Source organism: Hippopotamus amphibius, chromosome 16 (genome assembly GCF_030028045.1).
Source record: "Hippopotamus amphibius kiboko isolate mHipAmp2 chromosome 16, mHipAmp2.hap2, whole genome shotgun sequence".
NCBI classification, from domain to species: domain Eukaryota; kingdom Metazoa; phylum Chordata; class Mammalia; order Artiodactyla; family Hippopotamidae; genus Hippopotamus; species Hippopotamus amphibius.
Window position 1 is genome coordinate 58,085,698 of NC_080201.1, and position 25,451 is coordinate 58,111,148.

Below are 25,451 nucleotides of genomic sequence, written 5' to 3' on the forward strand. Positions count from 1 at the left end.
TCAGGGCCTTTGCACTTGCTGTTAATCCTGCCCCATCTCCTTTCCATCGGGTCTTTGTTCAAATGTCATCTCTTCAGAAGCGTTCCATTATCATCCTTCCTAAAATAGCTCCTCTTTAACTGCCCAACACCTATCTCTGCCCTAATTTTCTTTATTGTGCTGGCCACTATCCGAAATTAAATTCATTTTTTTTAATGCCTTTATTGTCTCTCTCAGTACAATACAAGCTCCAAAAAGGAAAAGACTTTGCTTTAGTCACGTGGTATATCCCCAGAGCCCAAACAGTGCCAAGCACACGATGGGCGCTCGACAGTTATTGATTTAATAGGTTAAGTAATCACCCCGTCCACATACGGACTCTTTGCCAGGAGGCGGAAGGGTACAACTTCCTACCTGACGACATACGCATGCGCACAGGATCCGGGAAGTGTATTAGGGAAAGGGGTGGAGCATCGAGAAGACTCTCGCGGACAGAGGCGGTTGGAGCCCAGAGCGCGAGGTGGAAGAAGACGGCTTGGGGAGGAGCGCGCGTGCGCACTGTGAGCTCCAGCCTGCCGCGGCAAAGGCGTTTAAGGTGCCGGAAGGCGGGGGTGGGGTGGGGTTAATGGTCTCGCGCGTGCGCAGTGCCCGCGGCGGCAGCAGGGTCCCTGTGTGTGAGCTGCGGTTGACTCGTGCAGCGCGTGCGCAGTGCGACCGGCGGAGGGATTTGAGGCTGATTCCACCCCTTGCCCCTGTCGCGAGCCGAGGCCGCGCGGGCTCGTGAGCAGTGGCCTGGTGCGCGCGCTGGGCGAGCGACAGAGACTGAGGGACGCAGACGCCGCCAGAGTCGAAGCCAGAGCAGGAGTATCGGCTGCTGAAGGGCCGCCGCAGCCGCCGCGAGCCCCCGGACCGTCGCCAGGCAGAGGAGGGCGCCGCGCGGCGGGTGAGTGTGACTGAGTGGCCTTACCGGGTGCGGGGCCGCTACCCACAAGCCCTTGCGGTGGGCCCTAGTCCCTTCCCCGCGGCCGGGTCCCCTTCCCGCGCCACCGCCACAGCACCTTTTTGCACCCTTTATCCAGAGTTCTGTGGTCACTTAGGCCCTCTTCCCGTAGTCCCCTTTTTTGGCGGTCACTTACCCACAGGCCCTTGCGGTGTGTTGCATTTTTCTTACTCGCCTCCGCCGACCCTTACCCATAATTCATTTCACCCATGGGGTCCAGATCTATTACCCACAACCCCCTGGCTTGAGAGGTTTGCCACTTGTGACCCCCTTCCTTGATCGGAGACTAACCTGCGATCCTCGCCCCGTAACCTGTTATCCAAGGTATGGGACCACCAGCCGCCACTGCCCGGGACCTCCTTTCTCTGGATCCTCGATGTCCACACAGGCCCCCAGGGACCCTCAGCTCCGCAGTTCCTTGCCTAGGACTCTGAGACTTCACTACTCAGAAACCCTTTTTCAGTCTTTGTTTCCCTTGCCGGTTTTGCCCCACCTTCACACAGCCCTCCCTCCCAAACTTGCTTTCTCATTCAGATTTACTCCTTTTCCCTGTGACTTAGGAGTGCCCTGTGCCCTTACAGAACCTGTTTTGATACTGAGATTTTGCCCCTGTTTCCCTCTTTTCTTGGGAGTCGGGGGGTTATAGGGGGCCTCATCTCTCCCAGCCCACCCTAATATAAGGTGGTTCTGCCTCTGCTCTCAGACTTGGCAAGATGACCCAGTTCCTGCCGCCCAATCTTCTGGCCCTCTTTGCTCCCCGTGATCCCATCCCGTACCTGCCACCCCTGGAGAAACTGCCACATGAAAAACACCACAATCAACCTTACTGTGGCATTGCGCCATACATCCGAGAGTTTGAGGTGAGTTCACTGAGCACAGTTGGAGTGGGTTGGGCTCTGGGGGCCGTGGGGCTGGATTGGGGATTCCAGTCTCTGGCCAGTTTTCTAGCTGTGCAGTTTAGGCAGATGACTTTTATTTTCAGTTTCCTTGCCTTGATTGGGGTTGGTAGTGCATCCCTTGTTGGGTTTTTGTGATAATTCAGTAACTACCAGTTGAGGGTTCAGGCTCTCGAGTTAGGTAGTCCTTGGCACACTGTTTACCAGCTGTGTGATCTTGGGCAAGTGGTGGATCCTCTTTGTGCTGTGATTGTTTCATCTATAGCAAGGGGATATTAGTATCTTCCTTGTAATACTGACAGAGAATTAACTGAAAATTTTATGTTACGGGACTTGGCACCAAGCAGTCAGCAAATGTCAATATCTTGTATTGTATTTACCGTTTTTATCATTAACGGTGATGTTTGTAAAGGGTTAGCCCCAGGTGATGGGCTGCGTAAGACCGTGGGCTTGAGGATTTCAGCACGGTACCTTCAGGGTAAACAGGAAAAAACGACTTCGGCTCACGGGCCTCAGTTTTTTCATTTGTGAAATTGGGATAACAACATCCACCTCTTAAGGTGTATCAGGGAACACCTGAGAAATGCTGGCATGTAGCCAGAAGTTAGAAGAAGAAAGTTCTGGCATCAAGTGGGAAAGGGGAGGTGGAAGAAGTTGCAGAACAGAAGTTAGTAGTGAGATGAGAGAAGGTTGGGTCTTTAGTGGTACTTGGAAAATGTTAGCCAATTAAACTAATTTAATGGCTGTAGGCCAGTGGCAGACGCGGGTCATGTGCCAGTTACTATTTGATGAGAGCTTGTTAAGTTCAATGGCCATAAAGCTACTCTGTCACATTGCTGTAGAAGTTTCTGAATACTTGTTCCTGGCTTCTCTGCTTCTCTTGTCACAGACCAGTAACCGTTCACAGTGTTGGTCCGTGGACCATGCTTTGATCTGTGCCGTTCCTCCGCCTCCAACGGCCTGGGAACAGTCCACGTTTGTTTGTGCCCACGTGTGTGTAAACGTGCAGGGGAGCGTGGCCAAGATGTTTATTATTTCCTGGTTGAGTGTCCCTTGCTATTTTACCCTATTCCTCCCACCCTGTCACCTCTTCTCGTTCCCAGGACCCTCGAGATGCCCCTCCTCCAACTCGAGCAGAGACTCGGGAGGAACGCATGGAGAGGAAGGTATGTAAAGTTTGTTTTCTGGCCCCACATCTTTTTTTTGTCTCTTTCTTCAGGATGTTCCGTGACATCAGGGCACGTCTGTGTGTATTCATTTGTCTACCTTTTTCCTGACAGAGACGGGAAAAGATTGAGCGGCGACAGCAGGAAGTCGAGACGGAGCTAAAAATGTGTAAGTCTCTCTTTCCTCTTTTCATCTCTTGTTCAAGCACTCTTGTGTCTCTCCCCCAGGTCCACCCCAGGACTCTAATTTGAGAAAGTGGATTGTCAGTTCACTTTTTTAGCCCCCACTATTTGCCATGCACTGTATTTGGTTTCGACATTTAAGCAGGAGAGCATGGAGTAAGGGCAGAAAGGAAGCCTGGTACCCTGGGCTGCATCCTGCACTTGGAGGGGCTACCCCAGCCCAGTCAGGTCTCACAGGCCAAGGCAGTGAGGTCCTAGCTAGTGAGGCAGTTCTGGTTCCACCTTAGCTCCCTGACCCTTGAGCTGGGCGTGTTTCATCCCTTCCAGGTACAGGAGGAATTGGAATTTGGGATAGGGACGTTGTAGTCATTGACCAGACTTCACCATAGGGTCATATCAACTTCAAATGGCCCTTTCTTGTTAGAGTGAGGGCTTTGTAGTCAGAAGACTTGGGTTTTCCTCTTGTACTCGTGAGGCTGTGGGGTATCACTTCACTCGTGACCTTATTCCCTGGAATGGTCCATTCCTCAGGGAGCATATACAAATGCCTGACAGCTGAGTACCTGGGCATCTGAGTGAGAGCTGTCTGAACCCTCACTCTCACTGCTTTCCTGTCTTTTTATGGATTCCTCAAAGGCATCTCAAACTCAGTGTCCAAACCACAATTGGGATTTCCTCTCCCCACCAACCTGGTTGTCTTTGGATATTTCCTTCACTGGAACATGGTCATCCAGCTTTGCAAGTCATGACCTCAGTTGTTGCCACCTAGTTTCCTTTTAACACCTTTTTCTTGCTGTTTCCCCAGCTTGTCACCAAGACCTATCCCTGTTACTCTGTAAATGTCATAAATCTGAGCCTTCTGTCTGTGTCCACCACCACCCAGGGTCTCTCTAGCCTGGACACACAGTCTAACGGGTTTACCTACATCTCTGTCCCCACAGGGTTCTGCAGGGCTTTTTTTTTGGAGGGGGCTGCACTGCACAGCAAGTGGGATCTTCATTCCCTGACCAGGGATTGAACCCGGGCCCTTGGCAGTGAAAGTGCAGAGTCCTAACCACTAGACTGCCCGGGAATCGCCGTACAGCTTCCTTTTGCTTTCAGCATGAAGACCAGAGTCCCTTCCCTGCCCACTGAGGATGCATTCTGCCCATGCTCCCCGCCTCCTGTTCCAGCCAGCATTGGCCTCTTCTCATGCCGCCTCCTTCCCAGACGGTCTCCTGTCACTGGGTCTTTGCCTGGGCTGTCCCCGCAGTCGCCCGTGATACCTTGGTTTATATGGAACTGCTCTTTGTATCCCTGTCAGCGTCACTCCTCAGGGAAGCCTTTCGTCACTTCCTTGCTCAGGCCTGAGTCCCCTTGTGCACTGAAAGCCCTGAGTCCTGCTGCAGGTTGGTCGCTTCAGTCTGCAGGAGGGATTCACGATGAGTATCTGTCATAAGTCAAACCCCAGATATACTACTGTAGTTGCGAATAAAGACTTAAAAAAAAAAAGTAACTGCAGTACTGCTGTCACACCTTAGGAAATGAGCATTAGTTCCTTAACTTCGCTAAGACCAGGGTCACAGTTGCTCCAGGAAGGCAGGGTTTGGATGGCATTTGCTCCCCGTTGTGGCCCCAGCTCCTGTAGGACCTGGCACACACGACTGCTGGCAGCAGTTAGTTTGGGGAACCTTTCGGCTCTGCTGCTGGGGTACAGGCCTTGTAGTCTGACCCACATGAGTTTTAACCCCACTTCTGGCACTTACAGCTATGTGGCCTTAGCTAAGTCACTTCTCCTGTTGAAAGCTATTTTCCACGTTTTAAAAATGGGATCCTGGCATGTTAAACAACACTGAGGATGCAGTCCGTCAGATTTAGAACGTGGAAAATTGTATAGGACAGACTCGTGATCCAGTTTCCTTAACAAATAAATGTTAAAGGGGTAGGGGTCAGGGAGTAAACCAAATGGATTAAAGAGTCAGAATGCACCTCAGCCAGATGATAAGTGTGGAGCTTGTTTGGATCCTGATTTAAATGAGCCAGCTGTAAAAACCCAGCTTTGAAATAATTGAGGACATTTGAACACCAGGTCTTAGTGAAGTTAAGGAACTAATGTTAACTTTCTAAAGTGTAACAGCAGTACTGTGGTTACTTTTTTTGTAAGTCTTTATTAGCAGCTACAGTGGTATATCTGGGGTCTGACTTAAAATACTGTAGGGGGTAGGAATGTAACAAGTGTAGCCATGTGGTGATAATTCAAGCTGGTTCAGAGGGGTTCATTGTACTGTTCTCTGTTTCCTTAAGTGTTTGGACTTCCCTGTGAAAGAAAAGGAAAAGGATGGATCAAGTACAGTAGGGTTTCTCTGCCCCCGAGAGCCTCCATCCCCAAGTACAGAAACTTGCTGTGCCTTGTCACAAGTTAACAGCTACCATTCAAGCGGACCTTGCTCCTTGCTGGACGCTTGATGTGTCTCATGATTTTGACTTACAGCTTCCAAGTGCAGCAGGGGTTTTACTCCTGTTTCTAAGATAAAGAAGGTGAAGGTTTGTGGAGGCCGGGTATGCTTAGCGAGGAGATACTTTCTTCATCTAAAAAAGCCTTATGAGTTTACTCAACTCCGTAGCCTAGTCCTTTGAGCCCCTGCTCTGGGCTGCTACCTAGATAATCCCTTTAACCAAGGATTTCCCAAGGGCAGAGTTGCCAGCAGGATGGAGCGGAGTGAGGGTGTGCGCATGTTGACTGGTGAACTGCTGATCGACTTCAGTTCATTGCCACCCTCTTTTAGCTCAGATGTGTGAGTACTGTTGGCTCAGCTGCACTAGCTTTTACCTTTGGTCATCCTCCTGGGCCTGTTGGTTAAGCAAAAACTGTAGAGACTTGTGTGGTGTGCCTGGGGTGGTTCCCGCTTTCATCTGCCGGGCACCTCCAGGCTGCCCATCAGGAAGCTCAGCGCTCTGCTGTTTGGCCTCCGTCTACTCCCCCAGGCAGTGAACGGGGCCCCACTGAACTGCTCCTGCTATACCTGTTAGACCACCTACTGCCTGGTGTTGGTGAGGTTTATTTCCTGTTAAATACACCTTCAGTCAAATGTTACCTCAGTGAGGCCTTTCCTGACCTTCCCATGAAAACTCTTCTCCCCATCTCTCTGCTGTCACCGGATGGAACTAGGTGACTGTGTTACTTACCTTGTTTTACCATCAGCCTCTCTCCAGTAATAGATGAGCCCCAAGAAGGCAGGGATCTTTTCTGTCTGTGTTGAATCCCCAGCACCTATGGGAGTTTCAGGCACATAGTGCTTAACAGGTGTCTGTTGGGTGAGTGGCTGCAGATTGAGACATCTCGGCACAGAAAATTACAACCCAAAGGGATGAGGTTTGGTGAGGAAGTGAGGGACAGGCACAAAGATGGAGTTGTCTTCAAAGGCTACCATCAGTTTCCAGGTAGTCATTCGTTTAAATTTGGGTTCAGTCTCCTGTTTTCCAAGAAATTCCCTAAAGTCATCCTGAACTTAGTTTATATTTGCAGCCAGACTCTCTCATGGGAAACAGATCTATGAGTTTTATTTCTCTGGCCTCTTGTAACACCCAGATTCTTCCTGAGGAGTTAATGCTTGGGGGTTCGGCAGGGGGCCTGGGCTGGGAGGTCAGGCTGGGAAGTAAAGCTGAGCTTGGCCACTCTGCTCTCTGATACTTCTCCTCTGCCATGCCTCAGGGGTTGGCTTTCTTTCCATTTGCAAAGTGTTGGTAAATAATTCTGTGTCCAACAGTGTCTGCGCCTAATTATGTGTTCAATAAATTATTAACATTATTTCTTCTCTCACATTTTCAAGAATATGGCAAGTTTTTCAGAGGGTAGCCCTGTATTAGAGAAGAACCGCCTCCACCAGGCAGTGGGCAGGGTACCTTTGGGGCCCTGGCAGGAGTCAGGAGCCATTGTGTCTGCTGGGGCCATCATGCTTGGTGGAGAAGACTTCTTCCCAGGCCTGACCCATCAGAAGCACCTGTGGTTTGATTGGTTTTGTAATACTGTGGAGATGGCTATTCCTCAGTGGTCTGGCGGTAGTAAGGCTGGGAGTAAGAATCTGATCTGCCTCTTGTGGGCTCCATTGCCAGGCGTGGGTTCCTCCCAAGGCCACCGGGCCGAGCGAAAAAAGCAGGGCTTGGCCTCTGCTAGGCTGCCACTCCCAGTCTTAGGGTTGCTTGAGCTCAGGTTTCTCCTCGGGCTGCAGTTGCAGGCCCTGCCTGTGGGTGGCACTGTGGCCCTGCAGGTGAGGGAGGAAATGCAGTAGCTGGAAGGATCAGGCTGCTTTCTCCAGAGAGGCCCCTGTGGGCTTAGTTACTCACATCTGGGAGGGACCTGGGCCTCAGGATAGGTGGGTCTGAAATGGCAATTAGGTTGCCCGCCGTCCTGTCAGCTCGAAGTCAGTCTTACCCCTCCCTTCATCAGCTTAAATCAGCCACTCAGGGGAAGGCAGCTGTGCTGCAGGGAGACCAGGGCTCAGAGAGGGGCCTGCTGAAGGTGCCAGGTGACCAGAAGTTCTGGGGCTCTGCCGTCTGTCAGTTTCTGTCTTGCTCCCTGATACTGTTGCCATCTTCTACTTGCAAATTGTTTTCTTCCTGCACAGGGGACCCTCACAATGATCCCAATGCTCAGGGCGATGCCTTCAAGACTCTCTTTGTGGCCAGAGTGGTGAGTCCCCAGGTCCCAGCCCTGGAGCCCCAGAGGAGCCTGCGGCCCCGGGCTGCCGAGTGCTTCAGTGTGGACCGTAGACTAGGTCCCGGGGATGTTCAGAGGGCTTCTCCCACTTAACTTCATTTCTGTCTCCTTGTAGAACTATGACACGACAGAATCTAAGCTCCGGAGAGAGTTTGAGGTGTACGGACCCATCAAAAGAGTGAGTGGACTGGGGCAGGGGCTATTTGAGTTGGAGGTGTGTGGAGGGAGGGAGGGAGGGAGGGGTGGGCTCCCAGCCCTGAGGATATGTCGCGTCATTTCGGGCTTGGGAGTCCATGGCCTGGGATTCGATCCTGACCACTTCTGTGCAATAGACCTGGGAGAGCAGAAGGAAAGCAAAGAAGTAATGACTACTTGTTGCTGATTTAGAGTACGGGTCGGCAAACTACAGACTTAGTTTTTGTAAATAAAATTTTGTTGGTATCCTATCAGGCCCGTTTGTTTCCTGTTGTCTGTGGCTGTTGTTGCCGTAAGGCAGAGTTGAGCAGTTGCGACAGAGGCTGTATGGCCCTCAGAGCTGGAAATATCTGTTTGGCCCTTTATAGAAAATGTATGTTGACTCTTGTATGAGAGCAAGGCTTCATGCTTCACTGGCATTTTTTCATTTAATTTTTAAGTCACGTACCTGCTCTGCGCGGTAGAGAGGACTTGAGGTCATTGTGCGCATAAACTGCCAGGGCCAGAGCCCTCAGACAGCAGTCACTCTGGGTCCTTGCAGGGCCGGATAGAGGGTCCGAGGCCTCTGTCGCTGGCATCACCCAGCCCAGGGCCTGGCACACAGGCTGTGTGATTGATAGTGCGGGATTTCCCTGCGTCAGCACTGACCTCCACCCCCTGCCGCCTGCCCCGCAGATACACATGGTCTACAGTAAGCGGTCAGGAAAGCCCCGGGGCTATGCCTTCATCGAGTACGAACACGAGCGAGACATGCACTGTGAGTACCTCGCACCTGCGCCCTGCCCTCGGACCCTCTCTCTCCTCTGCTGCCCCAGCCCCTTCCTGTCGTCTGTCCCCACCCCCTCCCTGCCAAACCTGACATGAGCGATGTCTCTTCTCCTCCTCCCTCTGTTTCTGATATATCTTTTTTTTTTTATATATACGTGTTTTTTAAAAAACAAAAACCAAAATCCCCCACAACGTGTGTGTGTGTGTGAACCCGGGGAGGTAAGTGTCACACGTTGAACCTCAGGGGCAAGGAGGGAACTGGGTTGGGGCTGGGGCTAGCTGGAGGTGGGGGGAGGGGTCGGATCTTGGGGGAGCCTCTTCCCCATTCCCCCCACCAGAGTTGGGGGCGGCCAGGTTAGAATGAGGACTGGCCTTTGAGCCTGCTCTCTCTTTCCCCCCAGCGGAGCTGGGCCTGGGCCACCCGACCCTCCACTTCCTCACCCCGGCCCCCACCCTGTTCCTCAGCGGGCAGTGGGTTGGTTGGCGTGTTCAGCGCCTGCCCCCACATCCCCAAAGCCCCGTTTGAGGCCGCGGCGGCGTCCACATGGGCAGGGCTGGGTGGGTGGGGGTGGGCAGGGCTGCGGCGTGTCCAGGGGCCGCCGTATTAATTGACTGTTCTTATTGTCACTGCAGCCACCACGCAGCTGGCTTGCAGCTGATGCTTACGCTCCCCTTACAACACCTCAGTGTATGGTTGGTATAAGGGTTTGTATCATGGGTAAGATCACTCAGCACCGCACACCAGCCCAGCTTAGCCAGGCAGCTCAGGAGCAGCGAGGCATCCCTCCTCCCTTCCCCAGTCGCCCCCTCAGCCTCCCCGCACCCAGAACCCTCTCCTCGTTTGGGTGCCCTTTGTCCCTTCTACCCCCCATCCATATGCTCTCCGATAATCTTGCTGATCCCAGGAGGGGAAAGATGAACCCTGATTGGAAAGGCAGCGGGCCTCTCCAGTTGGGCTCAACCCAGCCCCCCAACGTACCTGGCTTCATGACATCAGGGGCAAGGTGGCAGGGATACTGAAGACGGGACGCAGCAGGGCCAGGGCTCCACGTGGAACCCTTCAGCCCTCTGCTCCCTGCCCCTGCGCCTTCTGCGGGGCCATCACTCTGGTGGCCCTGGAGGATCTTTTTGGTTGCTAGATTTGGGGTGCTCTGCCCCCTTCCTGTTTGCCTTATCATGGTCGAGGCCTCCCGAGGGGCAGTGGAGCCCAGCCGCTCTCCAGAGTGCATGGAATTGGGGATTGGGTTGCGGGAGGGATCAAGCGACAGGCTGTGAACAGCTGAAGGTGTTGCAGATTTTACTTGAGACCCTTCCACCGTCTAGAGACCTGAGAGAGGGAGAGAGAGTGAAGCCTAGAAATACACATGTCACATGTTTTCTCTGCTGTTATTCCCGGGTTGGGCCTCTTTTGGGGTTTGGGACACAACTAGAGCAGGGTTCCTTTGCTTGACTGTGTTCCCGGTCCTTAAATTCCTTCCCCCACTACCCTCCTCTGGGTTCAGGGGCCAAGTGGCCCCTCCCCCTCAGAACATGGGCAGCACTCCATCTCCTGGACCCCCAAGGCTGTCCCTTTGTGTGCCAGCCTTTGGGCTGAAGCAGGTGGTGGGAGGGAGTGTGGAGTTCAAGGTGGAAAAGTCATTCCATGTGCCGGGGGGGTGGGGTGTGTGCCTAGTTTAGCGTGGACTTTATTGGGAAAAGGTGAAGGTGGACAGGTTTGCTAAGGCTTTCCTAGCCTTCTTTTTAAATTCAAACGAGATAGTACCATGGCTTTCCAGCTCCCAAACTTGATGTTAATCCTTGTCTCCCCTCTTTCAAGGCCTCCATGAGGTTTCTTTGGGGTCCACCACTTCCTCTGCCTGTCTCCAGGTGGTGCAGGAGATGTGGTTCCTCTCCCCCTCAGGGGCTCCCTAGAATCCTCTTATTTCCCTTCCCTGTAGCTTTAGCTGACCCTGTGGTGGTGGGTGTGGGGTCTGTGCGCGTGCTCAGGTAAGCTTGGGGGCTCCAGGTAAGCGGTCCCGTGTCCCCCCCCGGGAAGCCCGCCTCCTCGCCAGGCCCCCAGGAGTTGCCGAGCCCCCCCCATCCCGCTCGGTTTGGACACCCGCAAGGCCGGCATCGGTAAATGGCACCTTTTTCTCTTCCTCTGGTTGTTATTTGGGGGGGAGAGGGCTGGGGCGGGGCCGGGTATTGTGGCTGGTTGAGGACCACCCCCTAGGCCAGGGCTGGGGGTGGGAAGCAGGGACTTTTTTGGCCTTCCCGACAGCCCCGTGTGAGACAGGCCAGGGATTGGGCCTGTCCTTGGCTGTGCCCTGCCCAAGAGCAGGACATGCCTCTCCCCGCATCTCCCCCTCTACTCCTCACCCTTCCTGAAAGGCTCAGGCTAGGCTTGGCCTCCTGGCGTGTGTTGAGCTGGGGCTGTGGAGGGAGAGATGGGATGGGGGCTGGGGTCGGGTTGCATTCATCTCAGGTAAGGCAGGGATTTTCAGTAGCACCGCACGTCTCCCATGCCTCCCTCCACTTTCCCTCTCCCCCAGCCTCCTGCAGGGGCCCCTTCAGGCCGCCTGGGAGCACCACCACCCGCCCTTCTGTTCCCTGCCATCTCCTAAAGATTTCTCCCACCCCCTTCTGGTTCATTTTCTGTTCTGATGTCTGTTCCCCCCACGCTCACCCTTCCCCCCCCCCCAAAAAAAAAAAAAAACCACACAGAAAAAGGAAACCGGTGTGAACTGGGGTGCAGAGCGGCCCGACTGGGCCTCCTCCCCCAGCATGATGTTTTAGGGTGCATGCCTGGGATGGTGGAGGAACCCTCCCCCACAGCAGAGTCCAGCCTTAAGTTAACCTCCAGTTTCTTTGCAGCAACTTTGGCCGCCTTGGCGGAAGGGGGCTGCTCTGTCGAATGGGAGTAGGAATGGCCTGGGAGCCTCGGGGGGTGGTTAGGGTCAGGATGGTGCCTGGGAGTGGTCTTGCCCCCCCCAATAGTGATTGGGGGGCGATAAGGAAGCAGGTACCGAGATGGAGCAGGCCTCTCCCGGTTTGGGAGGAGGTTGGTCTGGCTGTCAGTTGCCTGGCTGTCTGGGGGTGTGTGTGTGTGTGCGCGCGTGCGCGTGCGTAAGTGTGTTGATGGGGATGGGGGGGTGGGTGGGGATGCCACCGAGCTGGGTCTTAGCCTGACTAGAGGACCCTCTGGGGACTCCTCCCCCTCCCCCTCCCCACATCTGTTGCAGCCGCTTACAAGCACGCAGACGGCAAGAAGATTGATGGCAGGAGAGTCCTCGTGGACGTGGAGAGGGGCCGCACCGTGAAGGGCTGGAGGCCCCGGCGGCTCGGTGAGCACATCCCGCTCAGGCTGGGCTCGGGGTCCTGCGGGCTGCTCTCTCACTTCTCTTCTGCACCCTCTGCTGCTTTCTGTTTTCTCCTCCTCTCCCAGCTGCTCACATGCTTTCTCCCTTACTCCAGCTCAGCCTCTCTTGTCACCGTCTTGCTCCTGGGCTGTTTTCTTATTCTGGGTTCCCAGTCAGGAGCAAGAGCACTAAACTTGCAAACCCAATCTGGGATCAGATTCCAGCTTATGTAACTCCTGGTTGGTGGGTTTTCCACTCTTCGTGCCTCATGTTTCCTCTTCCTGAAGAGTGAGGCTGTAACTGCAGCAGCGCAGCACGCAGTGGCTCAGGTGCCCACCCTGGCAGGTGGCGTGCGGCGGGGCTGGGAATGTCTCTCTGGCCACTCACGCTTTGCTCCTGCTCGTTTGTTCATTCACTCGCTGGTTCAGCGAACAGCAGTCTGATCACCAGCTGTGTAACAGGCTCCTAGTCAAGAGCAAGACATACATAGATCGGCTTTGCCCTTAAAGCCTCCACATTCAGTCCCCCTCACTGTCTGTCTCTAATTTGTCAGTCGCCGTCTCAGTCCAGGTCCGTTGGTAGCAAGTAACAGAAGTACATTAGAGCTTCCCAAAGTGTAAAAGGGCCTTGTTGATACAGAATCCCAGTGTCTTGAAGCCCAGAGACATGGGATGCATGTGGGCCTTCGGAGGACCTGGTAGCCGAACCTTAACTGTCAAGAGCCACCTTTGGCATCTCTGCGGCTCGCTTCTGCCTTGTTCACTTTCCTTGGGAACTGGTCTCTTGTGTGTCTGCACCGGCCCAGTGCGGCATTCCACAGCCCAGTCCTGGATGAGTCTCTGCGTTCTGGGGTGGGTGATTTGAAGTGGCTCAGCATTGTACCTGGATCTGGGGCTGTGGTCCTGCCGCCCAGACATGGCTGTTGAGGACCAACTCTTATGAGGGTGAGTGACACAGCTGTCTAAGAAAATGATCTCTGTGTAGACACCCCGGGTGGGTCCGGTACCCTCTGCTCTTTTCTCTGCCTCCAAGCCTGCTGTTCTGATCTTGACCTGCCTTGGCTGAGTGGACCACACACTCGTGTGCTGAGTCTCTGAACTTCGTAGACAGGTTCTTATCTCCCTCTCCCATTTCTCTGGGTTGGAGTGAGTCCTTCAGAGTCTGCTGTTTCCTGTTGTGGTAGAATCCTGGAATCCCAGAATTTTCTAGTTTGATAGGCATTCTGACATTCTGATGGTGATATCCGGTTCATCGTGACCAAGTGTATTTTTATTTATTTTTTTTGGGGGGGGGGTACACCAGGTTCAATCATCTGTTTTTATACACATATCCCCGTATTCCCTCCCTTCCTTGACTCCCCCCCAAGTATATTGATACATACAAAAAAAATACATTTAACCCAAACAAAAGGTTTATGAAACAGTATCTTTTCCACAGGCAGTGTATACTAGTCTTCTATATTCTGTTGCTTTATCTTTTTTTTTAAAATATATTGGCTGCAACCATTCAGATTTAATGATGTGATCCGTTGCTGGGTTGTGACCTGAAAATTGAAAACACTAGTCTGTTCTGCCCTGTAACTGTGATATTCCAGATGTCTGGTCGGTGGTTTATGCCTCTTCCTTTTTCACCCTCGTTGCTGAAAGTCATTCCTTGTGTGGAACCCAAGCCAAGCCCACCTCATCGAAGCTTCCTTCCAGGCAGTGTGGGACAGAGCGTGCACGAGGGGGTAGCTCCTGGAGTCCGTGGAGACTTGTGTCTCAGCTCTGCCCTTCCTTGCTGAGTCACCCTGGGCAGATGACTTTATCTCAGTTTGTTTCCACATCTGAAGAAGGAGACCATCCGCTTTTCCTTCTAGGTGTTCAGTCATTTGACTGCTTGCTGCACATACAATTTTATATCCTGGATGCTGCAGCACGTGCAGTTAAACAGCGAGCAGAGTCAGGCATCGTCCTGACTTTCATGGTGCGTTACAGGCTGGTGGGAGAGGCAGCTGTTAATCAGCTCATACAGAGACATATAAAATTGGAAACGCTGTCTGGAATTCTGAGAAGGAAATGTATGGGGTTTGTGAATTGTGGAGAACAGCTTCATCTTGTAGGTCACGGCAGGCTTACTGAGGAAGTGATGTTTTGTTGTGAAGGGTAAGTTGGAGTCAACTAAACAAGGGAGATGAGATTCCAGGGAGAGAGGAGAATGATCCCAAAAACTGGGGCAGGAAGGAAATGGAGACTGTGAGGAGACTGGAAAATGCCTCGGACAGAACGCGCCAGGGGCTCTTGCTTTGAAAGCCAAGAAGGAGCCAGCCATCTGACTTTGGCCTCCAGGCACTGGGGAGCCACTGATGGCTTTGAAGCAGATCACATTTTCAGTTAGAAAGATCATTGCTGTGCCTTCGGGTAAGGAAGAGGATGCCTGGAAGAGAGAGGGTTTGCCAGGAGGCTGTGTGTTGTCAGTAGTGGTGGAGATGCGCCTTGCAGTCTAATTACAGGCTCTCCCAGCCCGCGCTGTGGAAGTCATCTGGTCTCTGCAGTGCGTGCTTGTGTTAGAAAAGTGCGGCAGGAGGTCGTCACAGCACCTGGCCCGTGAACGCCAGCAGAGGTGCCTGGCGACCTTCCCTTGGATCTGTGCTGCCCTGGGCCCTGCCCGCACTCACCCCTGTGGTCTGCCCCCGCCCCCAGGAGGTGGCCTAGGCGGAACCCGGAGAGGTGGGGCTGACGTCAACATCCGGCACTCCGGCCGGGACGACACCTCCCGCTACGATGAGAGGTGAGATTGGGCAGCCGGTGACCTGGGAGGGGCCGGTCGGTGGGGGAGCCCTGCCGCAAACCTCTGCCCACCTCATCCAGGCCCGGCCCCTCCCCGCTTCCCCACAGGGACCGGGACCGGGACCGCGAGCGGGAGCGCAGGGAGCGAAGCCGCGAGCGAGACAAGGAGCGGGAACGACGACGCTCCCGCTCTCGAGACCGGCGGCGGCGCTCGCGGAGTCGCGACAAGGAGGAGCGGAGGCGCTCCAGGGAGCGGAGCAAGGACAAGGACCGCGACCGGAAGCGGCGCAGCAGCCGGAGCCGGGAGCGGGCGCGGCGCGAACGCGAGCGCAAGGAGGAGCTGCGAGGCGGCGGAGGCGGTGGCGGCGACATGGCGGAGCCCTCCGAGGCTGGCGACGCGCCTCCTGACGATGGGCCCCCCGGGGAGCTGGGTCCCGACGGCCCCGATGGCCCAGAGGAGAAGGGCCGGGATCGTGATAGGGAGCGACGTCGGAGCCACCGGAGCGAGCGGGAGCGGCGCCGGGACCGCGAGCGGGAGCGGGATCGGGAGCACAAGCGGGGGGAGCGGGGTGGTGAGCGGGGCAGGGATGAGGCTCGGGGCGGTGGGGGTGGCGGCGGCCAGGACAACGGGCTGGAGGGTCTGGGCAACGACGGCCGAGACATGTACATGGAGTCTGAGGGAGGCGACGGGTATCTTGCTCCAGAGAACGGGTATTTGATGGAGGCTGCGCCAGAGTGAAGAGGGCCTCTCACCGGTTGCTTGGACGTGTTCCTACTCCCAGTTGCTGTCATCCTCTCCCCCAGCCTTCTTGGCCACCACCTAAGTTTGCCAGCCAAGGGTAGGAATCTCCTTATTCTGGTCACTTGGGTTTCAAAATAAAATTAATTTCTTGTTGATAATGGGCATTTGATTTTTTCACTGCTCTGTCTTCTCTAGAAGGGTGTCGCCTGACTTTTTTTTTTTTTCCCCCCACCTTCTGACTTTTGATAGCCCTACTTTGGTTGGTTTTTCAGGACTTGGGCTTTATGACCTAAGGCTGGGGCTAGCCCCAAAACACCAGAGCTGTTTGAGATGGGATAAGGAAGCCCTCCCTAAGGGTCCTTAATCCTTTTGTATCTTTCTTCCTTTTTTTCCAACTCTCCCGCACATTCTTTGTGGGCTGTTTGTTCATACCCCTATCTTGGTGTAGGGATGGGGCCCTAGGCAGTGGAATACTCAGTGGAAGCTACAGCTTTGTGTGAAAGGGAAACTCGTCTGAAAAAGGAAAAAGGGCAAGGAAATGCAACATGAGAGCTAGATATAACGGTAAAGAGAGATGACAGTCTCTTCAATAAGGGGTGCTGGGAAAATTGGACAACTACATGCAAAAGAATGAAATTAGAACATTCTCTAACACCATATACAGAAACAAACTCAAAATAGATTAAAGACCTAAATGTAACACCAGACACTATAACTCCCAGAGGAAAATACAGGGAGACAAATTGCAGCGGTATTTTTTGGATCTGACTCCTAGAGTAATGGAAACAAAAGCAAAAATAAACAAATGGAATCTCATTAAAAGCTTCTGCAGAGCAAAGGAAACAAAATGAAAAAACCTACAGAATGGGAGACAATATTTGTAAGCAATGTGACTGACAAGGGATTAATTTCCGTAATATACAAATAGCTCATATAGGTCAATATAAAAAATACAAACAACCCAGTCAAAAATGGGCAGAAGATCTAGACATTTCTCAGAAGAAAACATACAGATGAACAGCAGGCACAGAAAAAGATGCTCAACGTTGCTAATTATTAGAGAAATGTGGGACTTCCCTGGTGGTCCATTGGCTGAGAATCTGCCGTCCAGTGCAGGGAATGTGGGTTCGCTCCCTGGTTGGGGAACTAAGATCCCACATGCCATAGGGCAACTAAGTCCGTGTGCCACAACTAAGACCCGACTTGCCCAAAATACGTATTTTTAAAAATTTATTAGAGAAATGCAAATCAAAACCGCAACAAGAGATCACCTCACACCAGTCAGAATGGTCATCACCAGAAGTCTGCAAATAATAAATGCTAGAGAGGGTGTGGAGAAAAGGGAACCCTCTTGCAGTGTTGATGGGAATGTAAATTGGTGCAGCCACTATGGAGAACAGTATGTACTTAAAAAACTAAAAAAATCGCCACATGATCCAGCAATCCCTGGAGAAAACTCTAACTTGAAAAGACACATGCACCCTAATGTTCATAGCAGGACTGGTTGCAATTTACAATGCAAAGAATTCCCTGGTGGTCCAGTGGTTAAGACTGCCCTTCCACTGCAGGGGGCATGGGTTTGATCCCTGGTTGGCAGATCCTACATGATGCGTTTGGCCAGGGGAGAGGGGGAATGGTACAGTAGCCAAGACATGGAAGCCACCTAAACGTCCGTCAACAGATGAATGGATAAAGAAGATGTGGTCTATATGTACAATGGAATATTACTCAGCCATAAAAAGAATGCCGTTTGTAGCAATATGGATGGACCTAGAGATTATCATACTAAGTGAAGTGTCAGAAAGACAAATGTCATGGTATTGCTTATATGTGGAATTTTAAAAAGTGATACAAATGAACTTATGTACAAAACAGACATAGGAAACAAATTTATGGTTACCAAAGGGGAAGGAGGGAGAGGGATAAATTAGGAATTTGGAATTAATAGATACACACTACCATATAGGAAATAAAGAACAAGGACCTACTGCCTAACTCAGGGAACTATACTGAGTATCTTGCAATAACCTATAATGGAAAAGAATCTGAAAAAGAATACATATATATGTGTAACTGAATCACTTGGCTGTACATCTGAAATATTGTAAATCAGCTGTACTTCAATTTTTAAAAAGATTTAAAAAAAAAAAAAAGATGTAAGAAGATTGGGTAGAGCAGAAAGTACTCACAGGGCCAGGATGGAAAGAGCATACAGTCCATGATGGCAGGTTCACTGTCTGCATGTTTACTTCATACTTCCTAATGATAGCAGAGGAGTAACAAAACAAGAGATTCCATCAGCAGTTGAGATGTCAACACATTTCTGGACTAAAGATGAAATAGGACGATGGTGAGAACACTTCGGCCTGGTGACCGCTTGAGAAGGAAGCCATCCATCAGCCTTGCAGAACCCTACAGAGGCTCAAGATTGCAACTCCGGCTATAACAAAGGTAGAAGACTCAAGTAGGATTTGTACACTACAAAGTTGCCCTCTGTTTCAGCAGTCAGGATGCCTAGGAGCTGGGCATTTGCTGCCTAGGCAAATATAAGACCTACTTTTTCATCTTTTATAGGTTTCTCAGCCTCAAGGCAAACTTGGCCTGATAACCCAGAGGCAGTCTGTCATGTAATCCGACTGACATACACCAGGATTCTAGTATGCTTTTTAACTGCTTCAGTTTTTATAAGCATATAACCAAAGATCCCAGACATATGAAAAAATTCTGCCAAAAGAGACCACAAGATAAATAGAGAAACTGCTCCTGGAGGAAACAATTTAGGCCCTAAAAGAACTTAATACCTCTAATTAGTGTATTTTCATCCCAGACGTTGAAATCAGACTTTTGGAATTGGCTATGAAGAACAACCCATTTCAAAACTAGCCTGGCACAGCCCGGTTATATAAAGACTGGACAAAACACATGCAAGTAACTTGTGAAAGGCTTTGGGGAACAAACAATGTAGGCCAGGCTGGAGGGGGCTGATCCCCAGAAAGGAAAGCATACAGAGGTGAACTTCATGTTTACTCTTGCTTTTTTCTTCAGGACATTTGCCAATTTAGCATGACAGAATAGACTCAGGAAGTGGTGGAAAATTCTCAGTGGTGGAATAAACTCAGAAAGTGGTGGGACAGACTCAGAAAGTCGCAGTCTTCGACTGGGCTACGTTCACAGAGGTTGGACCAGACAGTTGGGACTTGAGGGTAAATTCCCAGATGGGGCTTTAAGCCCCAGAATCCACATGCAATCTTCCCTCCAGGCATTTGCCAGCTCCTCAGCTGCTCATTGTTGTTGCGAGACCCCCAAGGGGCTCATCAGAAAGCAATAACCGGGGCTAAGTTGCTGAGCAGAGATCTGAGCAGCCATGCAGTCCTAGCAGAGACAGGTTGGGGTTCAAAACCTCTATAGTTTTTAGTATCGATGCTTAGCATCTATTCAAAGAGAAAAAAACAGACAACAGACCCAGACTTGATTCCAATGTTGGAATTATCAGAAACTGAAATAACTATGCTTCCAAAGTAAGGAAACGATGGAAAATTGTTAGAGATCTTTAAACTCTTAAAGTTTAACAGGAATTAAAAAACAATAGTCCAGGGGCTTCCTGGGTGGTGCAGTGGTTAGGAATCCACCTGCCAATGCAGGGGACACGGGTTTGATCCCTGGTCCAGGAAGATCCCACATGCTGCAGAGCAACTAAGCCCGTATGCCACAACTATTGAGCCTGTGCTTTAGAGCCCGTGAGCCACAAGTATTGAGCCCATGTGATGCAACTACTGAAGCCCACGTGCCTAGAGCCTGTGCTCCACAAGAGAAGCTGCAGCAATGAAGAGCCCGCACACAACAACAAAGAGTAGACCCTGCTCTCCGCAACTGGAGAAAGCCCACATGCAGCAATGAAGACCCAACACAGCCAATAAATAAATTTATAAAAAACAAAAAAACAATAGTCCAATGGAAATTTTAGAACTGGAAGATAGCAAGAGAAATTAGCTAGTAGATGCATTTGGTAGTTGATTAGATACTAGAAGTGCTGGGGGTGGATTTCTTGAAGGAGAAATCTCACAATCTTCCCCCGCCCCCCACAATCGTGGGGGTGTGTGTGGGGGGGTGTTTCGGGCTACGCCCCGCAGCTTGTGGGATCTCAGTTCCCTGACCAGGGATCGAACCTGTGCCACCTGCAGTGGACGCATGGAGCCCTAACCACTGGACCACCAGGGAATTCCCTCCACAATCTTTTTAGGAAGTTAACCTAGGATATACTTTACCAAAATGAGAGATTTGAAAGAGAGGATCCAGTTCAGTAGAACAGTGGAGGGAAATCCCAGGATGGCCGTTTCTAGAGAGCATTTGGTCCAGATTGGGGTCAGAGGACTGAAGTTTAAGAATGTGATGAAAGAAACAAAAGTAGATAGACATTACAGAAAAAAAGCAGAAGGTGTTCAAGAAAGGAAATGTAATCACAGGGCAATATTTGAGCTCTACAGCAAACAGTAAGTACTTAGACAGAATGTGAGCACTGTATTGATGGACCTAAAAACTGGTACCGTAAAACTACCATGGGAAGAGAGGGGAAAGGTTGTAAGAGCAGAAAATCAATATGTAATATATTGCTAACATCTAAAATTGAAAAATTGAGAGATGGTACGTTACTTAGCTACAGGAGCAACTAGCAGATGAAACAGCTATACCTTATAGCCTCTTGCAGTGAGGAGAGTTAGGACAGAGACGGGGCTGGTGCTTTTCAATATTTGTCTTTCTGTATTATTTGATTTTGTTTTTAACTCTGTAACTATGTTATTTTTTGTTAAAGTAAGAAGAGAAATATACTACGAAGGAGAGAGGGGTAGACAAACCTGCTCTTGTCCTCTCACTTTGTAAAAGCCCTTTTCTGGACTCCATTCCCACTAATGGTGATGTTAACTGAGGATATACTTTACCCACCCAGCTGATGGTGAAGCAACAGCCAGACTTCTCCAGCCTTGTCTACATCTACATTCTTTGGCTTCTCTAGAGCATCTGATACCACTGCCCACTTCCTTTTTCAGAAACACTGTCTTCTCATGACTTCTCCCACCTGGGTTTTCCTCCTATGTTTCTGACCATTCTTTGTCTTCTTCCTGGCTTTTAAATGTTAGGAGTTTTGAGGACTCAGTCTTAGGTCCTCTTCATTCTATATTCTCTTGCCTCCAGCATTCTTGTCCACTCTTATGTTTTATTTACCACCTTGGCCCAAATTCTCAAAACTGCTTGCAGGCCTTGGACACTGCACAGGCTCCTCAAAGACAAAATATCCACTATTCCTCCACCAGCATAGACCATCTTAGCAAAAGGCCCCACAAGCACCTTAATATCCCCTTCACCTCCACCTCCCAGTCCTCATACACAGTTAAGAGATGTCTAAACATTTCCAAATCTGTCCACTTCTCCATGCCTCTGCCCTGGTCTAAGCCATCGTGGGATTACTGGGATAGCATCCTGGTCTGTCCCCCTGCTTCCACTCTTGCTTCCATCCAACCCAGTCTCCAGATAATGTCCACAGTGATCTTAAAATACACATTTGACTATCACATTTTACACTTAGGAGTTACCATGAAGTCCAAAATCCTCAACGTGAGTATGCCAACATATAAGGCTGTGATTCAGCTGTATCCTGCCAACTTCTTCACCTTCATCATAAACCACTCCAATCTATATTCTGTTATCCAGCCACTGTGGGCTCTTTCTGCCTGGAAAGTGACCCATGCCCCACCTCGTGATCTTACCTGTCCAAGGACTCTGTGTCAGTGTCCTTCCTAGATCATCACCTCCCCACTCCCAATTCTGAGCACAGCCATAGTTGGTTGTCTACCGGTCCCCGCCCCCCTTCCCCCCATAGGCTAAGCTCCGTGAGGGCAGTGGGCTTATCCTCTCTGCTCACCACTGTGTCCATGATCTTGGGCCCAGATGTTTAGATCTGGGGCCCAGATGTTTAACATGTTTGTCCAATGAATGTGGGAAAAAAGGGATAGACAGGGGACAGACAGATGAGATGGAAGGTGGTGCAGACAGACAGAGGCTGCAATAGGAGGGGTTACAAACCCAACAGACCGACGGGGTCTGAGGGCAGGGCAGCGAGACCCGAGCGGTGGCAGTGAGGCGGTGCGCTCGCGGGGCCGCGCCTCCGCAGAGGGCGCTCGTCTCCGGGGCGTGGCCTCGCGCTGCCCCGCCCTCCTCGCCAGAGACCGGCAGGCGGGTGCCTCGCAGCGGCGGCGCGGACATGGCTGCGCTGGTGGAGCCGCTGGGGCTGGAGCGGGGTAAGCGCGCCAGGGGGCCCTGCCCACCCAGCCGCGGCCTGCGTCCGGGACCCCGGTCCCCTGCCCCTCCTCCGGCAAGGCTGGCGCGGGTGGGCGGGCCCGGCGGGGTGGGCGGGGCGGGGCGCCGAGAGTCTGGCCGTCAGTGGGTGTGGGAGGGTCCGTGGGCGAGCGGGCCAGGGAGGGGTCGCCCGCTGCACACCCCTGCCTGGGTGTCTGTGGGGACCCTGGGGATGCAGGGCGCCCGGCTGGCCGAAGTCTCTCGTCTGCCACGGCGACTCTGCGTGTGTCCGACTGGGACCGGGCTGTCCTTCCCGGGGTCTGCGCTCGCCCTTACATGGTCTCTGGCCGCATCTCTCCGTGCTTCTCTGCATCTTCACGTCCCTGACTGTGTGTCTGTGCGCCCCGCCCCGCAGACGTGTCCCGGGCGGTGGAGCTCCTCGAACGGCTCCAGCGCAGCGGGGAGCTGCCCCCGCAGAAGCTGCAGGCCCTCCAGCGAGTCCTGCAGAGCCGCTTCTGCTCTGCCATCCGGGAGGTGAGAGCAGCGCGGCGCCGGGCACAAGCGGGCGGCCGTGGTCCTCCTCTTGGTCGCCCCGAGCCTGGGGACTACGCCTCCCAGCAGCGACCGGGGCGGCCCTCCTTGGGGTGCCCCCGCTTCAGCTCGGGGATTCTTTGGGAGTTGTAGTTTCCGCGGCCTCCGGGTTGCGGGGGCGGGGCGGATCCTTGGGTGGGAGGGTCTGCGGGCCCGGACTTCTGAGTTGAAGGGAGGAGGGGGCTGGCGGCTCCCTGATGCTGCTGCGTCCTCACCAGGTGTATGAGCAGCTTTATGACACGCTGGACATCACCGGCAGTGCTGAGATCCGGGCCCACGCCACAGCCAAGGTAGGTGCCCCCGACCCCATTGCTCCTGGTGTCCACTGAATCGCATGGTCTAGCTCAGTATCCTCCTAACGTCAGTCATTTATTCCTGTTTCTTCCTTCATGATTTTTGCCATATCTATGTACCACCCTTACTATTATTTATTTATAATGTATTTTAAATAATATCACATTTTGCTTAAATGTCATGTAAAGATATCTTTAGCAACTACAATTAGAAACTAGTATGAAACGCCTGACACGAAGATAACCTTAAACATTCACACAATGAAAACAAACAGTGAAGTAGCGTTAAACACTGAAATCCCGTTAAACCACAGTTAGATGCTATTTCTTGCTGCTTGCTGGAGGCTCTTGGCTCTGTCCAGGCCTTGTTTCTCTCTGTGAAAAAGCAAGATTGACAAGTGTTGAGTATTCAAAACACACGCACACCAAATGGAGACTTTCTCGTTGACAGTCTGAAGTGTCCAAAGTGACTAAAAGGGACGTACTGTCAGTACAGAGTGATCTCGTGTTAAATTGTGTGGCAGGCACCTTGTGCTTGAGGGAAGCTCTCTGGCCTAAATCCCTCTCCCTGGCACAGATCCTCCACCCTAGTCCGCATGCCCATTGTGGAGGGGCCCTCACCTCCTGAGGCTTTCTCTCTTCCAGGCCACAGTGGCCGCCTTCACAGCCAGTGAGGGCCACGCACATCCCAGGGTAGTGGAACTGCCCAAGACGGACGAGGGCTTGGGCTTCAACATCATGGGGGGCAAGGAGCAGAATTCGCCCATCTACATCTCCCGTGTCATCCCTGGAGGTGTGGCTGACCGCCACGGAGGCCTCAAGCGTGGGGACCAGCTGCTGTCAGTGAATGGTGTGGTGAGTGGGGGGCTGAGGCAGGGCTGGGGTCACATCCTGCCCAAGGTAGCACAGTCCCTGTTCTTCACATTTATTCAACACATACTGAGCACTGCCTCTGTGTCCGGCCCTGTGCTGGGCTTTGCTGCAGACCCTGAGAGTAACTGGCCTCTGCTTGTACATTCAAGGAGTCCCTGTCTGGTGAAGGAAATAGATCTTGACTGAAATAGTCCTAAATCAAGGAGATGATGAGGAAGCACAAAGCCCTGTGAGAGCCCAGATGTGGCACCAGACCAGTGTAGATGAGGGACGTTTTTGCAGATGAAGGAATATGCGAGTTGGGTTTTGAAGGATGATTAGGAGCTGGTGGAGAAGGGTGTTACTGGCTGAGGGTGTTGTGGGTAGGAGCTATGACTGCACTCCTGTGAGGTGAAGAGAAAGGGCCTGGTTCTGATGAAGGACTGGGGCATGCAGGTAATTAAAACCACTGTGCTTAGAGTAGATGGAGGTACAGCCATGCAGGGACTGAGTGCCAGCCTGAGAAGCTGGGACTTTGTCTCAAGGGTTCTGGGGACCCATGGGAGGGCTGTGAGTAGGGGAAGGATAGGCTTAGCCTGGAGGCATAGAAAGACCCCTTTGGGACTCTATGGGGGATGGACAGAGGTTAGAGACTGGAGGCCAGAAGGCCAAGGAGGAGGCTAGGGTGAGGTCCACTGGGGAGGGATGAGGCCTGAGCTTGGGGCTGGTGGTGGGGACAAAGAAGAGGGAGTCAGGGCAGGAGGGTTGGGGCTGGGGATCATTGGGCTGCAGGGAGGAAAGGGATAAAGATGAGTCTAGAGGTCTAGCTCAGTGACTGAGGGCATATGGAGCTTGTCCCTGATATGGGGGACTTGCAAGGCTTGGGGGAAGGACACTGAGCCAAGAGTTAGTGACTCTCTGGTGAGGACATGAGGCCTTGGCATCTCGGGACTGGTACCAGGGTGGGGGCAGGTGAGGATGGTGGGCCTCAGGCCCAGCTATCTGCACCGCCCCTGCAGAGTGTTGAGGGTGAGCAGCACGAGAAGGCAGTGGAGCTGCTGAAGGCTGCCCAGGGCTCGGTGAAGCTGGTGGTGCGCTACACACCTCGAGTGCTGGAGGAGATGGAGGCCCGCTTTGAGAAGATGCGCTCTGCCCGGCGGCGCCAGCAACATCAGAGCTACTCGTGAGCCCTTTGCCACCGCACTCCTGGGGCCTCCACTGTCTCCCTTATCCCCAGACTCCCAAACCAGGCCAATGATTTCTGAGGCCCTGATTGCCACCCCCAGCCATGGCTCCTTTCCCTGGGATTCTGACCCTTGACCCAGGATCTCACCCCAAGCCCTTCTGACTAAATACCTTGGGGACTCCTAGCTCACACCCATCCCAAGATCGGGAACCTTACTCCCTCTGGAATCCCTCCACCCACTTGCCTGGGCTCTTGGCTCTGGAACCCCAGTCCTGGCTCTCTCCCATCCCCCTCCTCCCCTCCCCTGAGCTTGGCTCCCCTCTCTTCACCCTCCTTTTAGGTCCTTGGAGTCTCGAGGCTGAAACCACAGATCTGGACCCTCACCCTCACCCCCTCCCCTGTACAGTATTTATTGTCACCAGCTCCTTATTTAAAGATCTTTGACCCTCATTGAGTGTCTGTGTCTGTTATGCATCCTGCGGGCTAGTTGTGTCTCGAGATGTGGGG

The 25,451-nt window shown here is 52.4% G+C and overlaps 2 protein-coding genes across 4 annotated transcripts; both read left to right on the forward strand.

The window, feature by feature from the left end:
* The first annotated feature begins 542 nt into the window (after positions 1 to 542).
* Positions 543 to 15,889, forward strand: SNRNP70 (small nuclear ribonucleoprotein U1 subunit 70). 2 transcript variants are annotated; one of them, XM_057711226.1, is made up of 10 exons: positions 543 to 922; positions 1,683 to 1,839; positions 2,979 to 3,041; positions 3,156 to 3,210; positions 7,829 to 7,893; positions 8,036 to 8,098; positions 8,791 to 8,872; positions 12,105 to 12,206; positions 14,903 to 14,990; positions 15,098 to 15,889. In XM_057711226.1, exons 2-10 carry the CDS (start codon positions 1,693 to 1,695, stop codon positions 15,726 to 15,728), a joined length of 1,296 nt encoding a protein of 431 aa, XP_057567209.1. In that variant the 5' UTR covers positions 543 to 922; positions 1,683 to 1,692; the 3' UTR covers positions 15,729 to 15,889. The 2 variants fall into 2 exon arrangements, with proteins under 2 accessions (XP_057567209.1, XP_057567208.1); XM_057711225.1 differs by having other exon boundaries at positions 551 to 922; positions 15,071 to 15,889.
* A 6,063-nt stretch (positions 15,890 to 21,952) lies between these two features.
* LIN7B (lin-7 homolog B, crumbs cell polarity complex component) lies at positions 21,953 to 25,394 on the forward strand. Of its 2 annotated transcripts, XM_057711412.1 has the most exons (5): positions 21,953 to 22,024; positions 22,438 to 22,556; positions 22,832 to 22,903; positions 23,552 to 23,761; positions 24,778 to 25,394. In XM_057711412.1, the coding sequence occupies exons 1-5, from the start codon at positions 21,988 to 21,990 to the stop codon at positions 24,943 to 24,945; spliced, it is 606 nt and encodes a 201-aa protein (XP_057567395.1). In that variant the 5' UTR covers positions 21,953 to 21,987; the 3' UTR covers positions 24,946 to 25,394. The 2 variants fall into 2 exon arrangements, with proteins under 2 accessions (XP_057567395.1, XP_057567396.1); XM_057711413.1 differs by lacking the exons at positions 21,953 to 22,024; positions 22,438 to 22,556 and having other exon boundaries at positions 22,807 to 22,903; positions 24,778 to 24,941; positions 25,285 to 25,394.
* Positions 25,395 to 25,451: the final 57 nt, after the last annotated feature.